This window comes from Notamacropus eugenii, chromosome 5 (genome assembly GCF_028372415.1).
Source record: "Notamacropus eugenii isolate mMacEug1 chromosome 5, mMacEug1.pri_v2, whole genome shotgun sequence".
NCBI classification, from domain to species: Eukaryota; Metazoa; Chordata; class Mammalia; order Diprotodontia; family Macropodidae; genus Notamacropus; species Notamacropus eugenii.
The window spans coordinates 356,679,976-356,701,887 of NC_092876.1; the positions used below are offsets into that span (position 1 = coordinate 356,679,976).

At 38.6% G+C, this 21,912-nt stretch overlaps 1 protein-coding gene across 1 annotated transcript in view; it reads right to left on the reverse strand.

Moving 5' to 3' along the window:
• The window catches only part of CD96 (CD96 molecule), a 118,193-nt gene extending 96,856 nt beyond the window's left edge, over positions 1–21,337 (reverse strand). Inside the window, exons 1-3 of the mRNA XM_072614042.1 lie at positions 20,879–21,337; positions 16,878–17,234; positions 5,630–5,754 (exon numbers count right to left, since the gene is read on the reverse strand). Of these exons, the coding sequence (XP_072470143.1) occupies positions 5,630–5,754; positions 16,878–17,234; positions 20,879–20,939 (543 nt within the window). The 5' untranslated portion in view covers positions 20,940–21,337. The remainder of the gene's footprint in view (positions 1–5,629; positions 5,755–16,877; positions 17,235–20,878) is intronic.
• Positions 21,338–21,912: the final 575 nt, after the last annotated feature.

Sequence of the window (21,912 nt, forward strand, 5' to 3'; positions counted from 1 at the left end):
ATAGCTCCTTGGGGACAGGGACAAAAGACAGGACTTTTGTTTTTGTATCCTCAGCATCTAACGATGCCGCTCCTTTCCAATATCCAGCTGTCTCTTCAGTATGAGCCAGTTCTTAGTTGCCTTAGCTAATGGAGAAAAGAGAGGAAGATCATAGAAAATGAAATGTATGGTATCTCTAAAACTCACTATGTGCACAGTGCCCAGCATACAGTAGGTACTTAATAGATACTTGATTGATTTGGTGCTAGTTGCCAATATTGCTTTACAAGAATGACTTGTAAGCCACAAGAGCAGTTTTCTCCACACACCCTCTGACAGAATCGTCCAAGGCAGGCACACTGTCTGGTGTCTGTATTTGTATCCCAAGTTTCTAGCATTGTGCTTGGCACTTAGATGCTCGATAAATGCTTGTTGATTGATTGATGAATAGGGCATGAGGGTAAAGTCTAGAGCTATGATATCTTTTTTTCCCCAATTTATTTATTTATTTTTAGTTTTCTACATTCATTTCCACAAAATTTTGAGTTCCAAATTTCCTCCCCATCTCTCCCCTCCTCTCACCCCCAAACACAATGCATTCTGATTGCCCCTTCCCCCAATCTACCCTCCCTTCTGTCACATCCCTCCCTTCCCTCATCCCCATCTCTCTTTTCTTGTAGGGCAAGATAGATTTTTATACCCTATTACTTGTATTTCTCATTTCCCAGTTACATGCAAAAACAATTCTCAACATTTATGCCAAAAATTTTGAGTTCCAACTTCTCTCCCTTCCTCCCTCCCACCCATCCCCACTGATAAGGCAAGCAATTCAATATAGGCTATATATGTGCAGTTTTGCTAAAGACTTCCATAATAGTCATGTTGTGAAAGATTACCTGTATTTCCCTCCATCCTATACTGCCCCCCTCATTTATTCTATTCTCTCTTTTGACCTTATCCTTCCCCAAAAGTGTTTACTTCTAATTACTTCCCTCCTCTCATTTGCCCTCCCTTCCATAATCTCCACTTATCCCCTTCTCCCCTACTTTCCTGTAGCGTAAGATAGATTGTCATACCAAACTGAGTGTGCACGTTATTCCCTCCTTAAGTCAAATGTGATGAGAGTTAAGTTTGACTTTTTCCCTCTTACCTCCTCCCTTTTTCCCTCCACTGAAAAAAACATTTTCTTGCCTCTTTTATGAGAGATAATTTGCCCCATTCCATTTCTCCCTTTCTCCTTCTAATATATTCTTCTCTCACACCTTAATTTTATTTTTTTATATATCATCCCTTCCTATTCAACTCACCCTGTGCCCTCTGTCTATATATGTGTATATAATCCCTCTAACTACCCAAATACTGAGAAATGTTTCAAGTTACAAATATTATATTTTCACGTGGGAATGCAAACAGTTCAGCTTTAGTAAGTCCCTTATGATTTCTATTTCTTGTTTGCCTTTTCATGCTTCTCTTGATTCTTGTGCTTGAAAGTCAAATTTTCTATTGAGCTCTGGTTTTCATCAAGATTGCTTGAAAGTCCTCTATTTCATTGAATGACCATTTTTTTCCCTTGAAGTATTATACTCAGTTTTGCTGGATAAGTGATTCTTGGCTTTAGTTCTAGTTCCTTCGACTTTTGGAATATCATATTCTAAGCCCTTTTATCTCAATGTAGAAGCTGCCAGCTCCTATGTTATACTGATTGTATTTCCAAAATGCTTGAATTGTTTCTTTCTGGCTGCTTGCAATATTTTCTCCTTGACCAGCAAACTCTGGAATTTGGCTACAATTTTGCTAGGAGTTTTTCTTTTGAGATCTCTTTCAGGAGGTGATTGGTGAATTTTTTCAGTATTTATTTTACCCTCTGGTTCCAGAATATCAGGGCAGTTTTCCTTGATGAATTCATGAAAGATGAAATGTAGGCTCTTTTTTTGATCATGGTTTTCAGGTAGTCCCAAAATTTTTAAATTGTCTCTCCTGGATCTATTTTCAAGTCAGTTGTTTTTCCAATCAGATATTCCACATTGTCTTCTAGTCTTTTCATTCTTTTTGTTTTGCTTTGTAATTTCTTGGTTTCTCATAAAGCCATTAGCTTCCATCTACTCCATTCTAATTTTTAAAGAACCATTTTCTTCAGCAAGCTTTTGAACTTCCCCCATTTGGCTAAATCTGTTCTTTAGAGCATTCTTCTCCTCATTGGTTTTTTGGGCCTCTTTTGCCATTTGAGTTAGTCTACTTTTAAAAGTATTAAATTCTTCAGCATTTTTTTGGGTCTCCTTTAGCAAGCTATTGACTCTTTTTTCATGATTTTTTTCACATCTCTCTCATTCCTCTTCCCAATTTTTCCTTCACCTCTCTTACTTGATTTTAAAAATCCTTTTTGAGCTCTTCCATGGCCTGAGACCATTGCATATTTATTTTGGAGGTTTTGCATGCTGAAGCCTTGACTTTTAAGTCTTCCTCTGGAGACCTAAATTGTTCCTCCTCATCCAAAAGGGTGGAAGAAAATACCTGCTCATCAAGAAAGTAACCTTCTATTGTCTTATTCTTTTTCCCTTTTTTGGGCATTTTCCCAGCCAGTTACTTGACTTTTGAGTTCTTTGTCAAGGGGAGGGTATACACTGGGGACTTGTAAGTCCCCAGTTCCTCCAAGGTAGCACAATCAAGGGAGAGGAGTTCATTCCTCTTCTGGTTTGTGCTCTGGTCTGTGAGCAGGATTACCTCTCCAGAGCCTCCACTAGCTCCACTACTCCTGCCTGCACTCCTTCTTACCCCAGGACTCCACTCAGGGCTGAGATCCAGATCAGCTGCTCAGTTCCTTCAGGGGCTTTAGGCCAGCGTTCCAACAATGGAAGCTGTGGTTGCCTGGAGCATGGGCTAGACCATTGCCTTCCCCTCTCACTCAAGTGAAAGAGTTTTCTCACTGACCTTTGTCATTTGTGAGTTGAGGAATTTGTGAGTTGGGACCCACAGTTGCTGTTGGTGGCATGGAGCCTTGAAGCCTGTTCCAGTCTTGTTCTTGCCATGGTGTGATCCATGCTGGACTGTGCTCCACTTGGTGCCTGTCTAGAGTTATGATATCTTTAGGGAAATCTCTATATTAAAAAATCCCTTTATCAGGACCAGATCTGCAACTCCTTTGTAATTTATAATCCTTAGAGACTCACTTGAATTATTGAGAGGTTCAGAAGTGGCTTACTCCTGGACATACTACTAGTACTTGTCAGAGGTATATCTTGAACCCTAAATCTACCTGATTCCAAGGCTAGATCTCACTGATGCCTATAATAATATAGATGATAGACAGATAGACAGATAGATAGATAGATAGATAGATAGATAGATAGATAGATAGATAGATAGATGGATGGGTAGATGGATGGATGGATGGATGGAGATGATCATTTAAGATCATTTGAACACCAATAAGGGACTGAATTAATCAGTCAGAAGAAGAACCTTGGCATATGCCCTTCTTTGTTCTCTGAGTAAACGCAGAGAATGCTTCTTCCTGCGTCAACAACTGGAAGGCTGGATGGAGCTAAGAGCATTTTCTTCTGTTTATGGCCTTTAAGGATAAAGAGTTTTAACCAAGGTAGTCTTACTACCTTGAATAATGGGACTTTTCTTACATAATATTTTATGGATATATACTATGTTATATCATATTAATGATAAAGGAAATACAGACATCCTGAGTTGTAATTTCAATCAACACTTCATCAACTCTTTTATTTTATTGTATTTACAACCTGTTCAATTAAGAAAATTCCTGTGGTTCAACATATATGGAGATCATAAATTTGAATGACGTAGACATTCTGAGTTGAGATTGTTCTAAAACATATGTAAGGCTTCTCATTCTTTCATCAGTCAGTCAAAATTTAAGTTTTGACTCTGTGTACATGTATCTGCTAGGTTTAAGGGTATAAACAATACGAATTTATATATCACCTAGCCTGTTTGCCTCTTTTAACCAAACTTCCAGTTTGACAATAGATAAATGGATAGATAAATAGATAAGACGAGTGAGTGAGTGAGCATTTATTAAGCACTCACTATGTACCAACACTGTGCTAAAAGCCAGGGATACAAAACATAAAGGGGAGCTGGAAGGGGAAAGAAAAGGAGAGGGAGGGAGGGAAGTTCCTTGAGAATGGGGGGCAGGGCAGCCAGTGTGGAGTCAGAGTAGACTGGAGACTGAGCAATCAGTGAATAGGTCTCAGCTTGGGGTCATCCTCAGGGGGGCAATATACATGATTCATGACATCTTTGCTGCACATATTCCTTCAACCAGGGCAGATTACCTTCTCATTTTATTCAATTCTTGTCCGTATTTCCCTCTCCCCCTTCTCTCCCCACTCCCTACCCCACAAATCTTCCATAAAATATCTACCCAACTTGCTTGGATAATAGTCACTAATATTGAACCCATAATAATATTAATTTAATTGGCAATAAAATGCCTCCCAAGGTTATATTTTAGAGATTGTAAGTCTTTTGAGGAAGATTAACTACTATAAAATGAAAAGCCACATTTTACTGTATGATAGAATCAGAATAAGTTGTTTTGCATTCGACTCTCTCAATCCCACAGCTATCAATTAGAAACAAGGACTTAAAATAAGAGCAGACTTTTTTTGGCACAAGGAAGTACACAAGGCATCTAATTACCAAATATGTCAATGCAACGATCCTTTAAAGCAGAGGTTTTTTCCCAAAGAGACTCCTCTAAGCTACAGTATCATTCTCTTTTTAAAAGAAATTTATTTGTGCAGGGGCACACTTCTCTGGTCTGGTAGCAGAATCAAGGAAAGACAGAAGTCTGAAATTTGCTTCCCCCATCGTTTCACTGTATGACCTTCAGAAAGTCATTTGATCTTTCCATACCTCCTCCATTTATCTAAGCAGATGTCTCAGCAGGATATTGAGCTAAGGCCTAAAGTATTAGATAAAAGAGTTAGCTAGTCAGTGAGTTCTTGCTCATTCAAAACACTAATTCTTCTCCAACTATATATAGCACAGTAAAGGGTCACTCTGTGGGGTGAAAGGGATGGGAAGGTGTTAGGAACAAAATGAAAATGCAGCCTTATTTGGGGAAGTCCTACTCTATGCTCATAAGGGAAGAATACTGCAAAGCAGTGATGCAGCAAATACAAATGAACATACAGTCAAGCCATTCAAAATTTGGAATAATTAGGAAAATGACTAAATTTATGCATATTTTTGCTGTTCCTCACACATCACATCTTATCTCTCATCTCCATGACTTTGCTCTGCTTGTCTCCCCAAGTCTAGGATTTATTATTCCCTCCTTTCCCAATTCTCTGAGAATCTCTAGTTTACTTGAAGATTCAATTCAAGCATGAGTCATTTCTGCGTCCTCCCACTTCTCTTCCTACCTCCCCCTAAACTACATTGAAGTCATTTTTAATGTATTTTTCATATGTTTACATACACATTGTCTTCCTAAAAAGCATGCAAGCTTCCAGAGGGCAGGATTTTTTTTGGCCTTTGTGCCTAGTTCATAGAAGGCACAAAATAAATGCTGGCTGATTGATTGAATATTACAATTTATACTGACTCTTTTAAAACTCAATCAAATATGTACATTTCAGGTTAGCTTTTCATTGGAAACAGAAATGCTTACCATCAGCCAGGCGACAGTAATCCCAGATGAAACGACTGAGGATATATTTTGAAAACATGGGATTTCCAGTGCATGGTTGACTAATACTTCAATTGTATAGTTGCCTCCCGTCTCATCTTGTGCAACTGTAGCAAAGTGAAAGAAGAAAAAAGAAAATGTCGACAGTCATATTTTAAGCTTATAAAATTTCTTTCATCCAAAGAATGTGGATACTTTCACAAAATGTGATATATTAATCCTCAGAGCACTCCTATAAAATAGAGGGGAAACAAGGACTATTACCTCATACTTTGCAAATATAAAACTGAGCTGCCAAGAAGCAAAACGGGTTGTAAATGTAAGGCTGAAAATCATAGGCACAACAGAACAGCACCCAAGTGGAAATTCAACAGCACTTTCTGTTCAGTCTTGACCCTGAATTAATTATCAAGGCTCTGGTCATATTTGCCTGGTTCACAACTGGTTAACCCAGTATACAGTTTGCCTCTTTAGTGAAAAGTAGCAATAATGAAATGTGTGAATGTCTACAGGCATATACGCAACCATTAAGAAGTAGTAAGGGAAAAATAAAGCTGAGCTGGCCCATAGGCTTTGGGTGTTTTTTTCTACCTAGATGATATGACTGAGAATATATTTTTAAAGCATGAAATTTCCATGTTGTGGAACTGTGTGGAAATATCCTCCTATTCAAGTAACATACAATAAATTTTAAATACCCTTTCTCTCATTTCTTTCCTTCTCCTCTCCTTTTCTCTCTCCTCCTCTTTCTTTTTACTTACCCAACTGTTTTCTCTCTGTCTCTCTCTGTTTCTCTGTCTCTGTCTCTCTGTCTCTCTCTCTCTCTGTCTCTGTCTCTCTCTCTCTCCCCTTTTGTTCCCCACCTCCCTCCCTCTTTTTCTGTCTCAGTTTCTGTTTCTTTCTGACTCTTCCTCTCTCTGTCTCTCTCTGTCTCTCTCTGTCTCTGTCTCTGTCTCTCTCTCTCTCTCCCCTTTTGTTCCCCACCTCCATCCCTCTTTTTCTGTCTCAGTTTCTGTTTCTTTCTGACTCTTCCTCTCTCTGTCTCTGCTCTCTCTCTCCATCCCAGATGAGGACTTCACAACTTTGGAAATTGATGTCTTTGTTTTTAGAGTTGTAATTTTTATATTTCACATGGATGAGATCACAGATCCATCAAAGCATACTTCTTGGGCAAAAGCAGCAGGAGGACTTGTCCTCGCATTCCTAGTAGCTTACAGATCAAGGAGGAAAGAAGTTCAGTCGTGGTGAGAGGGAGGCCAAGAATAGAAAACATTTCTAAAGCTTTAGTAATAATTGGAAAAACTACAACAACCACAAAACTTCTACTCCAATTTTCAGAATGTATATATGTGTGTTTGAGTACATATATATGGATATGTACATATATCTTTAAGTACATATCTATCTCTATCTCACTGCAACTATCTCCATTTCCATCCTTATCTCTATCTATGCATATATATAAACCTTAAAGTCTAATTTGTCTTGATGCAAATCAGAGAAGCTTTGGTACATAACCATACATAACTATGCGACCTGAAATGCAGCTCTTTGGATCATTTTAGAAATTACTTTTCTGTGTGGTGGAAAGAAAGAAACAATTTCCTTTTGAAATCCTGAGAAAGCATACATGCCAAGCTTTCAGCACCTTGATATTGTGCTAAGTGTTGTTGTTCAGTCTTTTTAGTCATGTCTGATCTTCATGACTACATTTAGGGCTTTCTTGGCAAAGACACTGGAGTAGTTTGTTGTTAACTTCTCTGGCTCATTTTACAGATGAGGAAACTCAGGCAAACGGGGTTAAGTGACTGTCCCGGGGTCAAGTAGCTAGTGGTCTGAGACTGGACTCGAACTCAGGAAAATGAGTCTTCCTGGCTCTAGGCTCATCTACACCATCTAGCTATCCATTCTGCTAAGTACAGACTTCCATATTTTCACACTAATCCTATAGCACCATAGCACAGAGAACAAACATAAATCACATGCTATCTGGAAGGCCTCATGAGAGACAGAAGAGAACAGAATGACTTCTCCAAGAGAGAACCCAGGGCTGATCTCTTAGGCACATATTAATGCTTTGTGAACAGAGGAGAGGAAGAGAGATGCAAATGACTTGGAAAGCAAACAGGAAATACTGATTAACTTCAAACACCTAAGCACTGATGCGTGTCATTTGTAGTACACTACTTTCACATTCATTTGCATATACATTTGTATGTAAGTATTTTAGAAGAGTTTCACTCCACACAGGGTTTACCTACCCAATTAGCTTGCAAACTCCCAGAAGGTAGCATGTATGTCAATGCTCAGTAACTACTTTTGACTCACCAGGAAGGTGGGTAACCAAGTGAATGATTGTTTTATGCCACTGTCTAGTACAGGAATCAGAAATCGCGTGGGTCACAAGTCATAGAGACAGGGATGTTACATCTCTTACTTGGAAACCTTGAGGTTCAGGTTAGAAAAAATAGAGAATAAAAGAGGTGAAAGAAAGAATCACTGGTTCATAGATGTAGAGTCAAATGCAACTTCAGATTAGTCTCTTTTTCCCCTCATTTTACAGTGGAGGAAACTGAATCCCAGAGATTATTTTGCCTGATGAAGTGGAAGAAAAGGAAGGAAGGGAAGTTAAAGGGAACAAGGAGTAGGGAAGAAAAGAGTAGCCCTTTTGGTAAGAAGTGAGCTAATACATGAGGGCCTCTGGGGGCATATAGTAGGATCATAGATTTAAATATGGAAGTGATCTTTAATATGTAATTCATACTCTTTATCTAAAAATGAAAGAATAGCTTGTTGTTCAGTCATTTTTAGTCATGTCTGATTCTTTGTAACTCCATTTTGAGTTTTCTTGGCAAACACTGGAGTGTTTCGCCATTTCCTTCTCCAGCTCATTTTACAGATGAGAAAACCAAAGCGAGCAGGGTTAAGTGACTTGTCCAGATAGCTAGTTAAGTTAACTCTCCTGAAGCTGGATTTGAACTCAGGAAGATGAGTCTTCCTGACTTCAGGCCAGGCACTTTATTCACTATACCACCTAGCTCCCTGAAGTCAAAGGTACTAAATGGCAAAGGGTGAATGTGAACCTAGACGCCTTTGATTCCAAATCCAATATGCTTTCTACTGTACCATGGTGTTACTACCTAGGGCTCAAATCAGCTGGCTGACATCTTCTCCCTTTGCCAATATCATAGCTTGCAAGCTAATGGTGAGTGCATGTCTGCTGTAGTTTGGCCCTGTCTCTAATCAGGAAGCAGAACCATTTCAGAAAGGTTCAGACCTTGACTTTGAAACTGATCTACTATAAAGTTACAGTGAGAAAAGTGTGGAATTAGTTCTGTTTCCATGTCAGTGACCTCTATCTCCCTGGTGATTTGAGCAGGTTTTGGAGAGCTATCAGCTTAAGAGACATAGGTTCACCTTGTGTCTCTTTTTAAATCAAGAATGTACTTTCTTTAAAGGCATATGATACTCTCCCGCCTTGCTTCCTGACAATCAGGGTTAAGTGATTTGCCCAGGGTTACAGAGCTAATAAGTGTCTGAGGCCAGATTTGAACTCAAGTCCTCCTGACTCCAGGACGAGCATTCTATCCACTGCACCACCTCACTGCCCCTCTCCTTTCGTTTTAACGCCATGATCTATTGCCTCTTTTCATCTGAACCAGCACATGCCCCCTTTCTGGATGGTGAATTGATTCAAGTTACTGATGCTAAATAAAATAGTATCATAATTTGGTTAGAACTGCAGATTTTTAAGTGGAAGTAGTGAAGACAAGACAGAATACACTGGTTTCCACCTTCAGAATAATTGTGTAAATCATTATCAGGAAATGAAAGAAGAACGGCTAATTCCCAAACTATGATTAATGAAGACAGAAGATACCTAAAAGGTTATCTACTTCAATGTCTACTTAAAGCATACAACATTCCTCTATAAAATTAATGATAGAGCATCATTCAGTCTCTTCTTGAATACTTCTAGTACAAAAAACTCACTCCCTTCCAAGGAAAGACCATTCTATTTTTAGATCACTGCATTTTTTATTAAGTTCCTCCATAAATGGCATCAAAAGTGTACTGATTTCTTATAACTTGCACCCATTGATTTGAGTTTTGCTCTCTGAGTTTAAGCAAAAATATTTAGTCCCTTTTCCTGATGATAATTGTTCAGATATTTAAACGCAAGAATCATATTGCCCCTAGCTCTAAGTCCTTTTCTCTTCTTCAGGACAAACATCCCCAGTTCTTTAAAACAATCCTTGGGTAACAGTTTCAAATCCTCTCACTCTCCTAGCCAGGAGTCACTGAGGTTTGTTCTTCTTAAACTGTGACCTCTAGAACTCAACACAATAGTTTATATGTGGTCTAACAAAGGTAGAGTATAATGGCACTATCACCTGTCTTTTTTGGATGCTATACTTCTTTCAATACAGCTTAAGATCATATTTGTTTTTGATTTGGGGAATTTTTTTTGACTGTGATGTTACACAATTAATTCATATTGAGTTTGCTGTTCCATAAATCCCAGGTCTTTTTTTCTCAAATGTACTGCCATCTTGACTTATACTGTGCAGATACAATTATTTTTTAAAACTTAAATATAGGCCTTTCCCTTTATCACTATTAAAATTCATCTTGTTCAGGCTGACCTTCATTCCAGACAGTACAAATCATTTTTTGTCCTCTTGATTCTCTTATGTAAGATGTAAGTTATCTCTCTTTGTGATTTTGATAAGTAGGAAGAACAGTGGATTTGGAGAAAGGGGACTGAGTTTGAATCCCAGCTCTGACACTAACTACCCATGAGACTTTTGAAAGTCATATTACTTCTATGGGCCTCAGTTCCTCATCTGTAAAAGGAGGTGAATTGAATTGCATGACCTCTAAGCTCTCTTCAAGCTCAGAATCTGCGCTTCTATGAACTATGTCTTATGATCAAAGACACTGAGAAACGAAAGGCCATGGCAGGAGTTGTAATCCGCTCTCTCCTCCCTGTCCCATCAGATAATCTTCATGAAATGCCAGCATCTCTCTTTGAATTCAATGAGAGCAGAATTCCATAAGTAGAATGTTGAGGAAGAGTGACCCATGGTAGCAGGCTCGTACCAATCTTGTGGCCTTAGAATGTTGGGGTTGGAAGCTCAATTCCGTGTGGACAGTCTCAGGCGGGTAAAGGTGGGAACTTCTAAATCTTAGAGCTCTCACGAGACCCCCCCAGGAAACGGCTGGGAATCGAGGTGAACCGAGCTATCTCGTGTATTTCTGCCTCTTCCCGTGAGAAACATGATGGGAGAGAGATCTCCCCGCCCTCGAGATTGTCCCGGATCTGGGCACACTATTGTTATCTAACAGCACGGTATTCAGATGCAAACTATGCGACTGGAGAGTTAAGTAGGATCAGGGAAGCCTGAAAGCTCTCTTAGCACGTGAGGAGCCAAAGAGGACACAAGGCTCCGCTTTTCCTCTTCTCCTTCTCTCCCCTCCCCCTCTCTCCCCGCTTGTACTTCTACTTCCAATCTCTTATTGTAAGATCTTTGCCTCCTTGGGAGATTCTTCTATCCCTCCTAAGGAAGAATCCCCTGCACTTGTAACTAGACCCTGAAATAAAGCTCAACCCTTGTTCAACTCTGGAACGTCCTTTCTCTCATACGAGCATCCGGTTTGGCCAACCGAAGACCTCGGGAGGTGAGGTAAGAAGACTCGGGTAACCCACAGGCCTCAAGGCCTGGCATTAGAACAAAGCCAGATGCAGCTGTGATGGAAGGGGTGGAGCCACATACTGTCACAGTATCTCTTAGGCTCATATCTTTTTGTTGTAAAAGTAGATCTTCTTATATTTCCCAGATTTTCGTTTTAGTCAGGCATTTTCCATTTAGAATGATAGTATTTAGATTTGGAAGAGATCTTAAGGGTTTTCTAATTTCACTCCATTTTACAGATGAGAAAGCTGAGGTCTAGAGGTCTAGAGAGATCTACCTCTCCAAGATTGGAGAGGTAATAAATAGCAAAGCTAGGATTTAAATCTAGATTCTCTTGACTCCAAATCTATAGCAATTTATAGTACAGCAGTAAGTATACTATCTTTCTGTCTCTGTCTTTCTGTATATCTATCTTTCTCTGTCTGTGGGGTCTCTCTGGCTCTCCCCATCTCTCTGTCTCTGCTTCTGCATCTCTCTTTTTCTGTTTATGGTCATCTGTCTCAGTCGTTCTCTGTTTCTGTCTTTACCTCTCTGACTTTTCTGTCTCTGTCTCTCCATCTCTGTGTCTGCCTCTGTTTCTCTGTCTTTTTCTGTCTCTCTGTCTCTATCTGCATGTCTATTTGTCTCTTCCTCCCAATGTGGCTAATGTAGTCATATTTATTCTTGGTAGAACTGGGAATCACTCACTCTGAGATGCTCCCATTGCATTACTTTAAAAATACTTGGATGGCACTTGAAGCCAGGGTATTCTAGAGCTGCATACTTGTGGGATTTCTTCACATCTCTTGCCTGCTACTTACCTTTTTTGGACCATATCCAGTAATAGAACTAGTGGGCAAAAGATGTGGAGAATATATATATATATGTGTGTATGTGTATATATACATACATATACACATGTATATATGCATAGACATTTACACACACACATATATACACATCTACACATACAGCCATAGACACACATATACATATGTGTGTATGTATGAATTGATACATATATATTCATACATACCTGTGTGTATACATATGTATACACACATACACATATATATGTATATATATGTAGATAGATAAATGGATGGATAGATAGAATGAAATTTATATGGGGTTTTAAGTTTCACCAAGCATTTTACATATTTTATCTTACTTGAACCTCACAAGAACTCTATAAGATAGGTAGGTACCTACAGCAGATTTTATCTCCATTTTACAGATGAGGAAATTAAGATCACAGAGTCTAAATAACCTGCCCTCAGACAGCTAGTTAGCATAGATATGTGAAGGTATGCAACATTAAAATAAATAATACATGCATACAACCTGCTTAGATTATGAAATTTCCACCCCACTGCCTATATGCTTTTGGAGACCCTGCCCTGCCCAGCCCCCCTCTCCAAAAAAAGAGAAAAGTCATGAGGACATCTTTGACTAACATTTATTAGTCATTATACATTATAGACACAGAGTTGGAAGGACATTTAGAGGTCATCTAATCCAAAGCCTTCATTTTACAGGGAAGGAGACTGAGGAGAGTAGAGGTGAAGTGCCTTCCCAGTCTTACACAATTAGTAAGATATGAGGGAAGTTGCACACCAATGTCTTGCTGATTTCAAGGTCAAAGCTTTGTCCACTAGACCAGCTGTGCTGGAGAGGTGTCTCTGCATTGGGATATTGGGATTGACTTGTGCCCCCTTTCAGGGCCCACATCCATCCTGCTGTGAGGAATCAGCATTTTTCAATGGCATTTGAGCTCCTATTTTGCTTGGCATCCTATGTAGTTTCATCTAAGGGAGAGTCTCAAAACTTCCTACTTGCAGAGACTGATTAACATTAACAAGTGAAAATGCTATGAATGACCCCACGGACAAAGTAATAGGGAAGTTAAGAGAATGACAGGCCAAATGACTCGTCAAATTACCCATAGGTAGCAGAGAGTGTCAGAAAAAAGTTGGCTCTAGAACTTTAATGTTCAGCTAGACTTCCTTGATTAAAGTTACAGATGATCTATTCTTAAGACATTCTTCCTCTTCTTTGATTACCTGCCAAATCAATAAAAGACTTTTCTTTGAGCAAGGTCAGGCAAATAAAGCAATCAAGTTCCTGGATACCTTGATTCCTAATCGTGGATTCAATTGTTAAGAGACTGCTGATTCAGTGACTAAGAAGGAAAAAAATCCCAAGCATTTACTATGTGCCTACTCTGTGCCAGGTATTGTCCTAAATGTTTTAATAGGTATTATCTCATTTGATCCTCCCAACAACTTGGAGAAGTACGTGCTATTACTATTGACATTTTACAGTTGATGAAACTGAGGCAGGTTCAGTGACTCACCCAGAGTCACACAGCTAGGCTAAGCACAGACTAAGGCTATGTTTGTAATCAAGTTTTTCTGATTTTTCGATCCAGTGTTCTATCTGCAGTGCCACCTAGCTATTATAGATCAGGGGGCTTGGTGTCACCCAGCCATGAGTTTGAATCCTACCTCAGACACTTCCTGGCTGTGTGACTACAGGCAAAGCATTTAACCCCACAACTTTACTTGACTGTAAAATAAGAATAATTTCCCATACCTACTTGATTAAAAAGGCACCTATGTGAATTATGAGATAATATATGTGAAGTGCTTTGCAAAGCTTCAAGCATTACATATATCTTAGATTCTAATATTTTTGTAGTTGGCAAGCCTGATAAGGAGATGATGTGACCTGTTCATCCTTCATTCTTCCTCCCTGACTTACTATCTTTTTTTGACTTTTATCTAAGTGGTATAGTGAATAGAGCACCAGACCTGGAATCAGGAGTCAGGAACAGCTGAGTTCAAATCTTGACTCAGACTCTTAATAGTTGTGTGACCCTGGGTAAGTCATTTAACTCTGCCTGTTTCCTCATCAATAAAATGGGGACAATGATAGCACCTACCAGGGAAGGCTGTGAACAACAAATGAGATAATAATTGTAAACAACTTAGCACAGTGCTTGATACATTGTAACCACTATCTAAATGGTAGCTGTTATTATTACTATATTACTGTATAATTATTACTATATGTGACCAATCAAGGGTTGCTTCTGTTATCTGTTAGATATTTTTTGTTTTGGTGCTTGGTTCTAGCAAATACTTTCTGCTTTTAGAATAAACCCTCTCTGAAGAGTTAATAGATCATAGATATTAAGATGGAATGGCCCTTAATATAATTTCCGCATTTTACAGATAAGGAAACTGAAATCTAAAGAAGTGCTGATTTGTCTAAGGTCACACAGGTAGCAAAGCAATCCAGACAGGGATTCCAACCCAGGTCCTTTGATTCTAAATCCAAGGTTCTGTACTATACTTCTAATTTCCGCCCCCCCTCTCTTCTTTCTTTATTCTCTTCCCCTCTTTCTATTCTCTCATTCTTTCTTCTCTCTCTCTTTATCTTTTCTCTCTTCTTTCTTCTCTCTCCTCTCTCTTCATTAACTCCTATTTTATTCTCTCTTCTCTCTCCTCTCTTTCTCTCTCCTCTCACTCTTCCTTTCTTCTCTTTCCTTCTTTTTTGTCTTTTCTTTCTTCTCTCCCTCTCTTGCTCTTTTTCGTTTTTCTCTCCTGTCTCTCTTTTTTCTCTCTCCTCTCTTCTTCTTCTTCTTCTCCTTCTTCTTCTTCTTCTTCTTCTTCTTCTTCTTCTTCTTCTTCTTCTTTTCTCTCTCTCTCTCTCTCTCTCTCTCTCTCTCTCTCTCTCTCTCTCTCTCTCTCTCTCTCTCTCTCTCTCTCTCCTCTCTGCCACTCATGTGAACTGACATTTTCATTTTTAGTTCTTAAAAGAGAGGACTCCCTTTTGTTTCCATCCTAAAACAATTGACTTCCTTTATACCAATGACTCAACAAAGGTAGCTGTCAGTCTGTCTGACATTTGCAACTGCTGTAGATGAGGTGAGTAACTAGAGTTAAATGCAAAGTTTCTTGTTTTTCTTATCATTAAAGGATCCTAAATCTAGACATGCAAGAGACCTCAGGCGCCATCTGTCCAGTTCCCTCATTTTACAGATAAGGAAACTGAGGCCAAGAGAGTAAGTGATTTGCCTAAAGTCACACAGGTGACAGTGTCAGAAGAAGGATTTGAAATCTCTCCCTATCCTTTGGATTAAGAAGCTTTCTGTGGAAAGCCCTTTAACTCTTTCTATGGAAGTCTACTTACTTTGACTGAAAATGGGCTTCCTATATTTCCTCTCAGCATTCCCTACCCTTTTGTATGTCATGTTGGGGCATTCTCCTTCCCACTGATCCTGTCTCCTTCTCCCCCTGACTCCCCCCTTCCCCCCCCCCCCCGCCAAAGAGCAAGTCCATCTGACTGCATTCCTGGCCTCATACCCATTCAGTTTTCCTGTTGTTTAGTCAATTAGCCATCTCCAACTCTTCATTACCCCATTTAGGATTTTCTTGGCAAAGATACCGGAATGGTTTGCCATTTTCCTCTGCAGTTCATAGGGCGGCTAGGTGGTGCAGTGTTTAGAGCCCTAGGCTTGAAGTCAAGAGGACTTTTATCTTCCTGAGTTCAAATCTGGCCTCAGACATTCAGTAACTGTGTGATCTTGGACAAGTCACTTCACCCTGTTTGCCTCAGTTTCCTCATCCACAAAATGAGCTGGAGAAGGAAATGGAAAATCACTCCAGTATCTTTGCCAAAAAAACTCCTAATGGGATCACGAAGAGCTGGACATGACTAACAGATTAAACAACAACAGTCTTGAGTAATCAGCATCATTCACATGGCACTTTCCTGTAAAATGAATAGGCTATATCAGACCTCAAAAACAGCCTTGGGGCAAATAGAAAGCTAAAGCTGATTAACTGGGAATTTCATAGGATAATAGATTCAGAGTTATAAGAGATTTCAGAGGCCATTAGTCTAACATCCTCATGTTATGGAAAAGGACACTGAAACCTGGGAGAATAAATGACTTGCCCCAAATCACACCATCAGAGGCAGAATTTGAACCGAAGTCTTCTGATTAAAGGGATAGGGTTCCCTTCCCCCTCCACTGTTCCATAAGGATAAAGACCAAGCCTGGACCTGTGATTTCATTAGTAAAGGGAATTCCTGAATGAGAACACTGTCTATTCAAGCAGGTCAGCACCTTCTCTGCAACTTATCAACCTAGAGAATTGCCTAGAGCAGAGGAGTCAAACCCTGGCTGGTGGGCTCCTTGATGCTCTGAAACTAGATCAAAATGTAATAGGAAAACATTTAAAAATAAATAAAAAAACAATACAATCTAGAAAATATTGTTTTGAGACTTTTGAGTCAATAGGCTGTCAGCAGGGATCTGTTTCAATTTGAATTTGACACCATTGACCAAGAATATCAAGCATCCAAGTCATATCTTTGAATAGGGTTACACTTATAGTAAGTACCAGAGGCAGAATTTGAACCCAGGTCTTTCTAGCTACAAAGCCAGCTCTCTACCCACTATACCATGCTCTTTTCTTATTTTGAAATCATACAAGAAGGCACAATCACCTCTCCCATACTTATGCTTAATTTGTACTGCTTACCTTCAGTCTGCACAAGTAAGTTCTGCAGCTTTGTCCAAGTGCCCTCTGGATATAAAGTAAAGCTGCATTCATATTTCCCACTCATTTCAGCAGATACATTTCTCAAGTGCAAAGTCCACTCTGAAATGTCCAGTGACAATTTGGTGAATGATACTAAGGACTGGCAGGAGGTCTGAGCCCTACAGTAATAGCCGTACTGAGGGTGGTAGAGAGCTATCATTTCTATGCTATTGGTGATCTTGGACCATTGTGTCTGCACCAAGGAGGCGCTCTTCTGAATCTGACATGTTAGGTTCACATCCGTGCCAGGAGAAGCATAGATGACTTTTCTTCCATCAAATCTTTCTTCTAAGGAGCCTAAAAGAAAAGAATAGAAAGCATCAGTTCATCTGATTCACTTTTCCTTGGCCACCAGGACTAGTTTCTGGGATTGCTGATCAAACTGGGAGAACTAGTCAGCATGAAGACTCTTTCTTGTTTTTATGGTGGTGGAGAGGAACCTGGGTGGCTCAGAGGACTTAGTATCAGGATAGGCTGAGCCAACTCATCCACTTAGCTAGGAGTAGTTTGGTAAAATTATTTTCCTTTGAATTGTAATTCAGCCTGTTTGAAAATAAGAACAGCACAGTTCTTGATAAGAGAATTTTAAAATTCAAGATGATTTATTTCCTTGGTTCGATAATGTGTTTCTATCTCGACTAAGAGAAACACAATCCTTCCAGACACTAATGTGTCTAATAATGTCTTCCAGACATCCTGTTTACCTTCTCTTCCTACAGTTTTTCAATTGCTTGGTATTGTCAATTCTACCATCACAATATCTGGAACACCTATGAGGTGTTCCACTCATATGTTTACAATCCTAGTTAAGGCCCACATTACCTGATTCATGATCTGTTACAACAGAAACATAATTGTACTTAGCTTCTTCTTGATCCAATCCACCTTCCACACAAGCTGCCAAAATAATCTCTTAATGACTGATTGTGCTTCCAGAGGACTGATGATGGGACGTGCTACACACCCTCTGTCAGAGAGGGGATGGATTTAGGGTGCATATTGAGATGTACTTTTCAGACATGGACAAGGGAATAATTGTTTCACTTCATCATGCATATTTGTTACAAGAATATTATTTTTCTTTTTCATTTGGTGAAGGAGGCAATATAGGAGGAAGAGAAAATATTTTTGTTCATTGAAAAAAATTAAATTTTAAAAATATTCTAAAACAGAAGTCTACTAATGCCAGCCTTTTCTAAAGAAACTTCGATAGCTCTCTAATGTCTCTAGGAAAATATAAACTTCTCAATTTGACATTTAAATCACTAAATAATTTGGTTCTTATATATGTTTAAAGGCTCATTGCATAATACTCCCCTTAATGTACTCTGAGTTTCATTTGAGCTGGCACTTGCTTGAATCCAATGTTCCATCTTTTACCTCTGTAATTTTGTCAGGTCAAGGTCTCCCACTATATCTGGGGCCATCTCAAGTCATCCTGGATCTATAGCTGGCCACTGGACCCAGATAGCTCCAGAAGTGAAAGTTAAATCCAATTCACTTGCAAGTCAAGATATCACCTTCCTGCTATCCTGGTCCTCTTCAAGAAGAAAGGGCAAACATCAAAGGCTTTCTGCCCTTTCCTGGAATGCATTACCACCTTTCCCCCAATTCTTAGAATCCTGAGCTTTATTCAGAGCTCAGCTGGAGTGTCATCTCCTACAGGAAACCTTTCCTGATGCTATTATTTATTTATTTTGCTCTTTATCTTAAGTCATCATATATAGACTTGCTGTTTAGCACATTATTTCCAACTCACCCCTCCAGGAGAATGCCAGCACCTGGAGGGTGGGGACCATTTTTGTCTTGTCTTCAAATCCCATGAACTTTGCATAGTGCTTAGCACAAAACATGTTATCAATAAATGCTTGTTGGACTAAATTGGATTGGTTTAAATTTTAGACCTACATATGATACAGCATATTAACTGTATATAAATGAAATATATGTATTATATAATATTATACAACTTAGTAAATTTCAGATGAAAGTCTAACATTTAGAAGATTGGGATAGGTAATACAATATCCAGAGGAGGGGTTCTTAACTTGAGGCCTTTGAACTTTTAAAAATTGTATCAATAAATTTATTTCAACATAATTGTTTTCCTTTATAACCTTATTATTTTCTGTATTTGAAAACATCATTTTGAGAAGGGGTCTATGACCTTCATTAGATTGCCAAAGGGGTCTAGGACACATACACGTACACATACATATACTCACAAACACATATATGCAAAAGTTAAGAACCCTGTTCTAGAGAGGATAAAATCATCTTTATCAAAAACAATAATTATAGTGTTCCATGTTCTATCATCCCTGTTCAAGGTACTAAGGAGGAAGAAGGGAAAGATTTAGCTTAAAGGCTAGCCTTGAAAATGAATCCAATTAGTATGACTTGGATTGTTAAATCCACAATAAAGAGAAAATTTTAAAAATCCAATTGACCAGTACTATCTACTCTGGCTCAGCAGTCTGAAGTCTTAGAAAGAAAAAAAATCCTCATTTCTTAAGCTCCCTTACAAAATGGGGCTGCTCCTTCCTTATTTAAAGTTGTTCCAGCTTCATAGGGTCTACCAACCTTATTTTCAGCAGAAATACATAACCTTGGAGGACCCAGGGCTATGTTTACACCAAAATGAGACATCAAAGAAAGATTTTCTTCAAGAATGGGGACGGGGAGGACTTTTTAAATGGGTGGTTTTAAGTGGTGAGTTTAAACAGTGATACTTTTCACAGGTCCCTAGATCATAGTATTTGCCTTAGGTTAGCACTCAACACTGAGCACTGAAATATTATGGCAAACATGACCCAAAAGAAGGCTTTTTTAAAGATATCAAGTAACAGAAATCAAGGGAGGGTTTTTGGCAAAAAGGAATTGTTGAACTTTTATAGATGAAAAAATTGGGGTAGCCAGAGGTTACTGTAATGTAATATTACTCCCAGAGAGTGCCTTATAACATGCCCATTTTTATTTTTTTGTTTTATTCTATAGTAGTTATTATGCAATGTTTTTTTGATATGGAAATTATCCTTAAATGCTTCCTAATCATTATGGTCTATCTGAGTAATTCAGTTAATTCCAGATATATTGGGGCACTCTCTAATATACACATAGTCTGGACTGAAAACTCATCTTTCTCCTTCTCCTTTCTATTTTCAAATGTGGCTCTTGAGTCTCAAGTTCCTACCTCTATAAGGACGCTCTATTTTGTCTCCCAGGTCCACTATAGCACGTACCTCATTAAAGTCCAAGATATGCTCAACTCCCAAGGACCCTTGTATTTGGAGAAGTGCCTTTTTCATATTAAAAAGATACTTAGGAGAGGAAATGGTGTTAAGGAGTCTCTGCATCTCCAGCAACATGATTTTTTTCCTAGTGTTTTAGAGTTATCTTGACTATCATTCAGAGAGTATTTCAGCCAATGAAAGACATAATTTCTTAAATTACTCTAGGAGTTCTCCTTAGCAAAGGGTAGGTGAAAATATCTTACGCAGGGAAGCAAGTGCTTTTTTCAAATTGAGATAGGACATCTATAAGTTGAGATGGGAGATGTTGTTCAGTCATGACTGACTCTGTGACCCCATTTGGGGTTTTCTTGGCAAAGATACTGGAATGGTTTGACATGTCCTTTTTCAGCTAATTTTACAGATGAGGAAACTGAGGCAAGCAAGGCTAAGTGATTTGCCCAGAGCCACACAGCTAGTAAGTGTTTGAACTCAGGAAGAGGAGTCCTCCTAACTCCTGGGCCAGTAGACTGTCCACTGCACCACAAAATATATACTCTTAAAGATGTTGATAATGGTTTTCTTCTTAGTGACCTATTTTAATAGACATTTACAGGTTATTTAAAAAAATAAACAAAGGTAAAAGGCAAATAAACATTTGCCCTAAAAAATGTAATAAAAATAGCCATCTGATAACAAAGTACTGCTTACCCCAGACAAGATGTATCTGGATGAATGAATAGATAACTCCATATGTCCATTTCTTCTCCATAGTGTCTGAAGCAGCCTACATCAGTAGTTCCATTATGGTAATAGGAGTGAATTGGTTATTTCCACTAGAGGAAATAAACTAAAATAATTTGTTCCGTACAAGAAAAATATACCTTAAGTACATGACATGTAAGAAGCTGTTTATCATTTGGCAATGCTCCAGGAAATGAGCACTAGACAGGAAGCTTATGTGGCTTGTAGCTGAGGTTTATTTCTTATTAGTAAGTGTGAAAGCATAAGGTTCCATAAGAGGGTGATCAAAGTCCTCGTCTTACGTCCTTCCACTCATTGGTCTACAGGGCAAGACTGACATCTCCAAAGTCTTTAATACTGCAGCTGATTTTTCACTTCACTACTTTACTTTGTTCAACTTTGGAGAGGGGGAAGAGGCATGCAGAAAGGATTGTGACCTAAAAACAAAAGTTACAAGGAAAAATTACTTTAAAAAGTCACAATCTTTTTGAGAAAGAGCTCGTCAGCTTGTGGGTATGTTTTTGGGTGTTGTCCAGAATTTCTCTCCTGTAGGAGAAAGACACAAAGTTTTCCAGCGAAGGGAGTTTCTTAAAAATTAAGCCAGGAAGACAATCAAGAAAATAAGAATAGGAAGAATAAGAATAAAATAATGCATAAATAAAAATAAATAAGACATATATAATAGACAAATATGATATAACATAACATATATATTACAATTTAATAATAATTTAAATAAAACATGAAATTAGAAAATAAGAATATAAATATAATAAAGAAATAAGAATAAGCTAGGAAAACCATGCATAGTAACTGAACCAGTTTGATTTTTCATACTTTTTTTTCTTTAGGAAAGGCAGTGTGGTATAATGGATTGAGACCTAAACACAAAGCCAAGAAAAACCCGGGTTCAAATTCAGTCTCTTTTCACACTGACTATGCGGCTCTAGATGAGCTATTGAACTTCTCAGTGCTCTAGGCAACATTCTAAAGCTGTAACT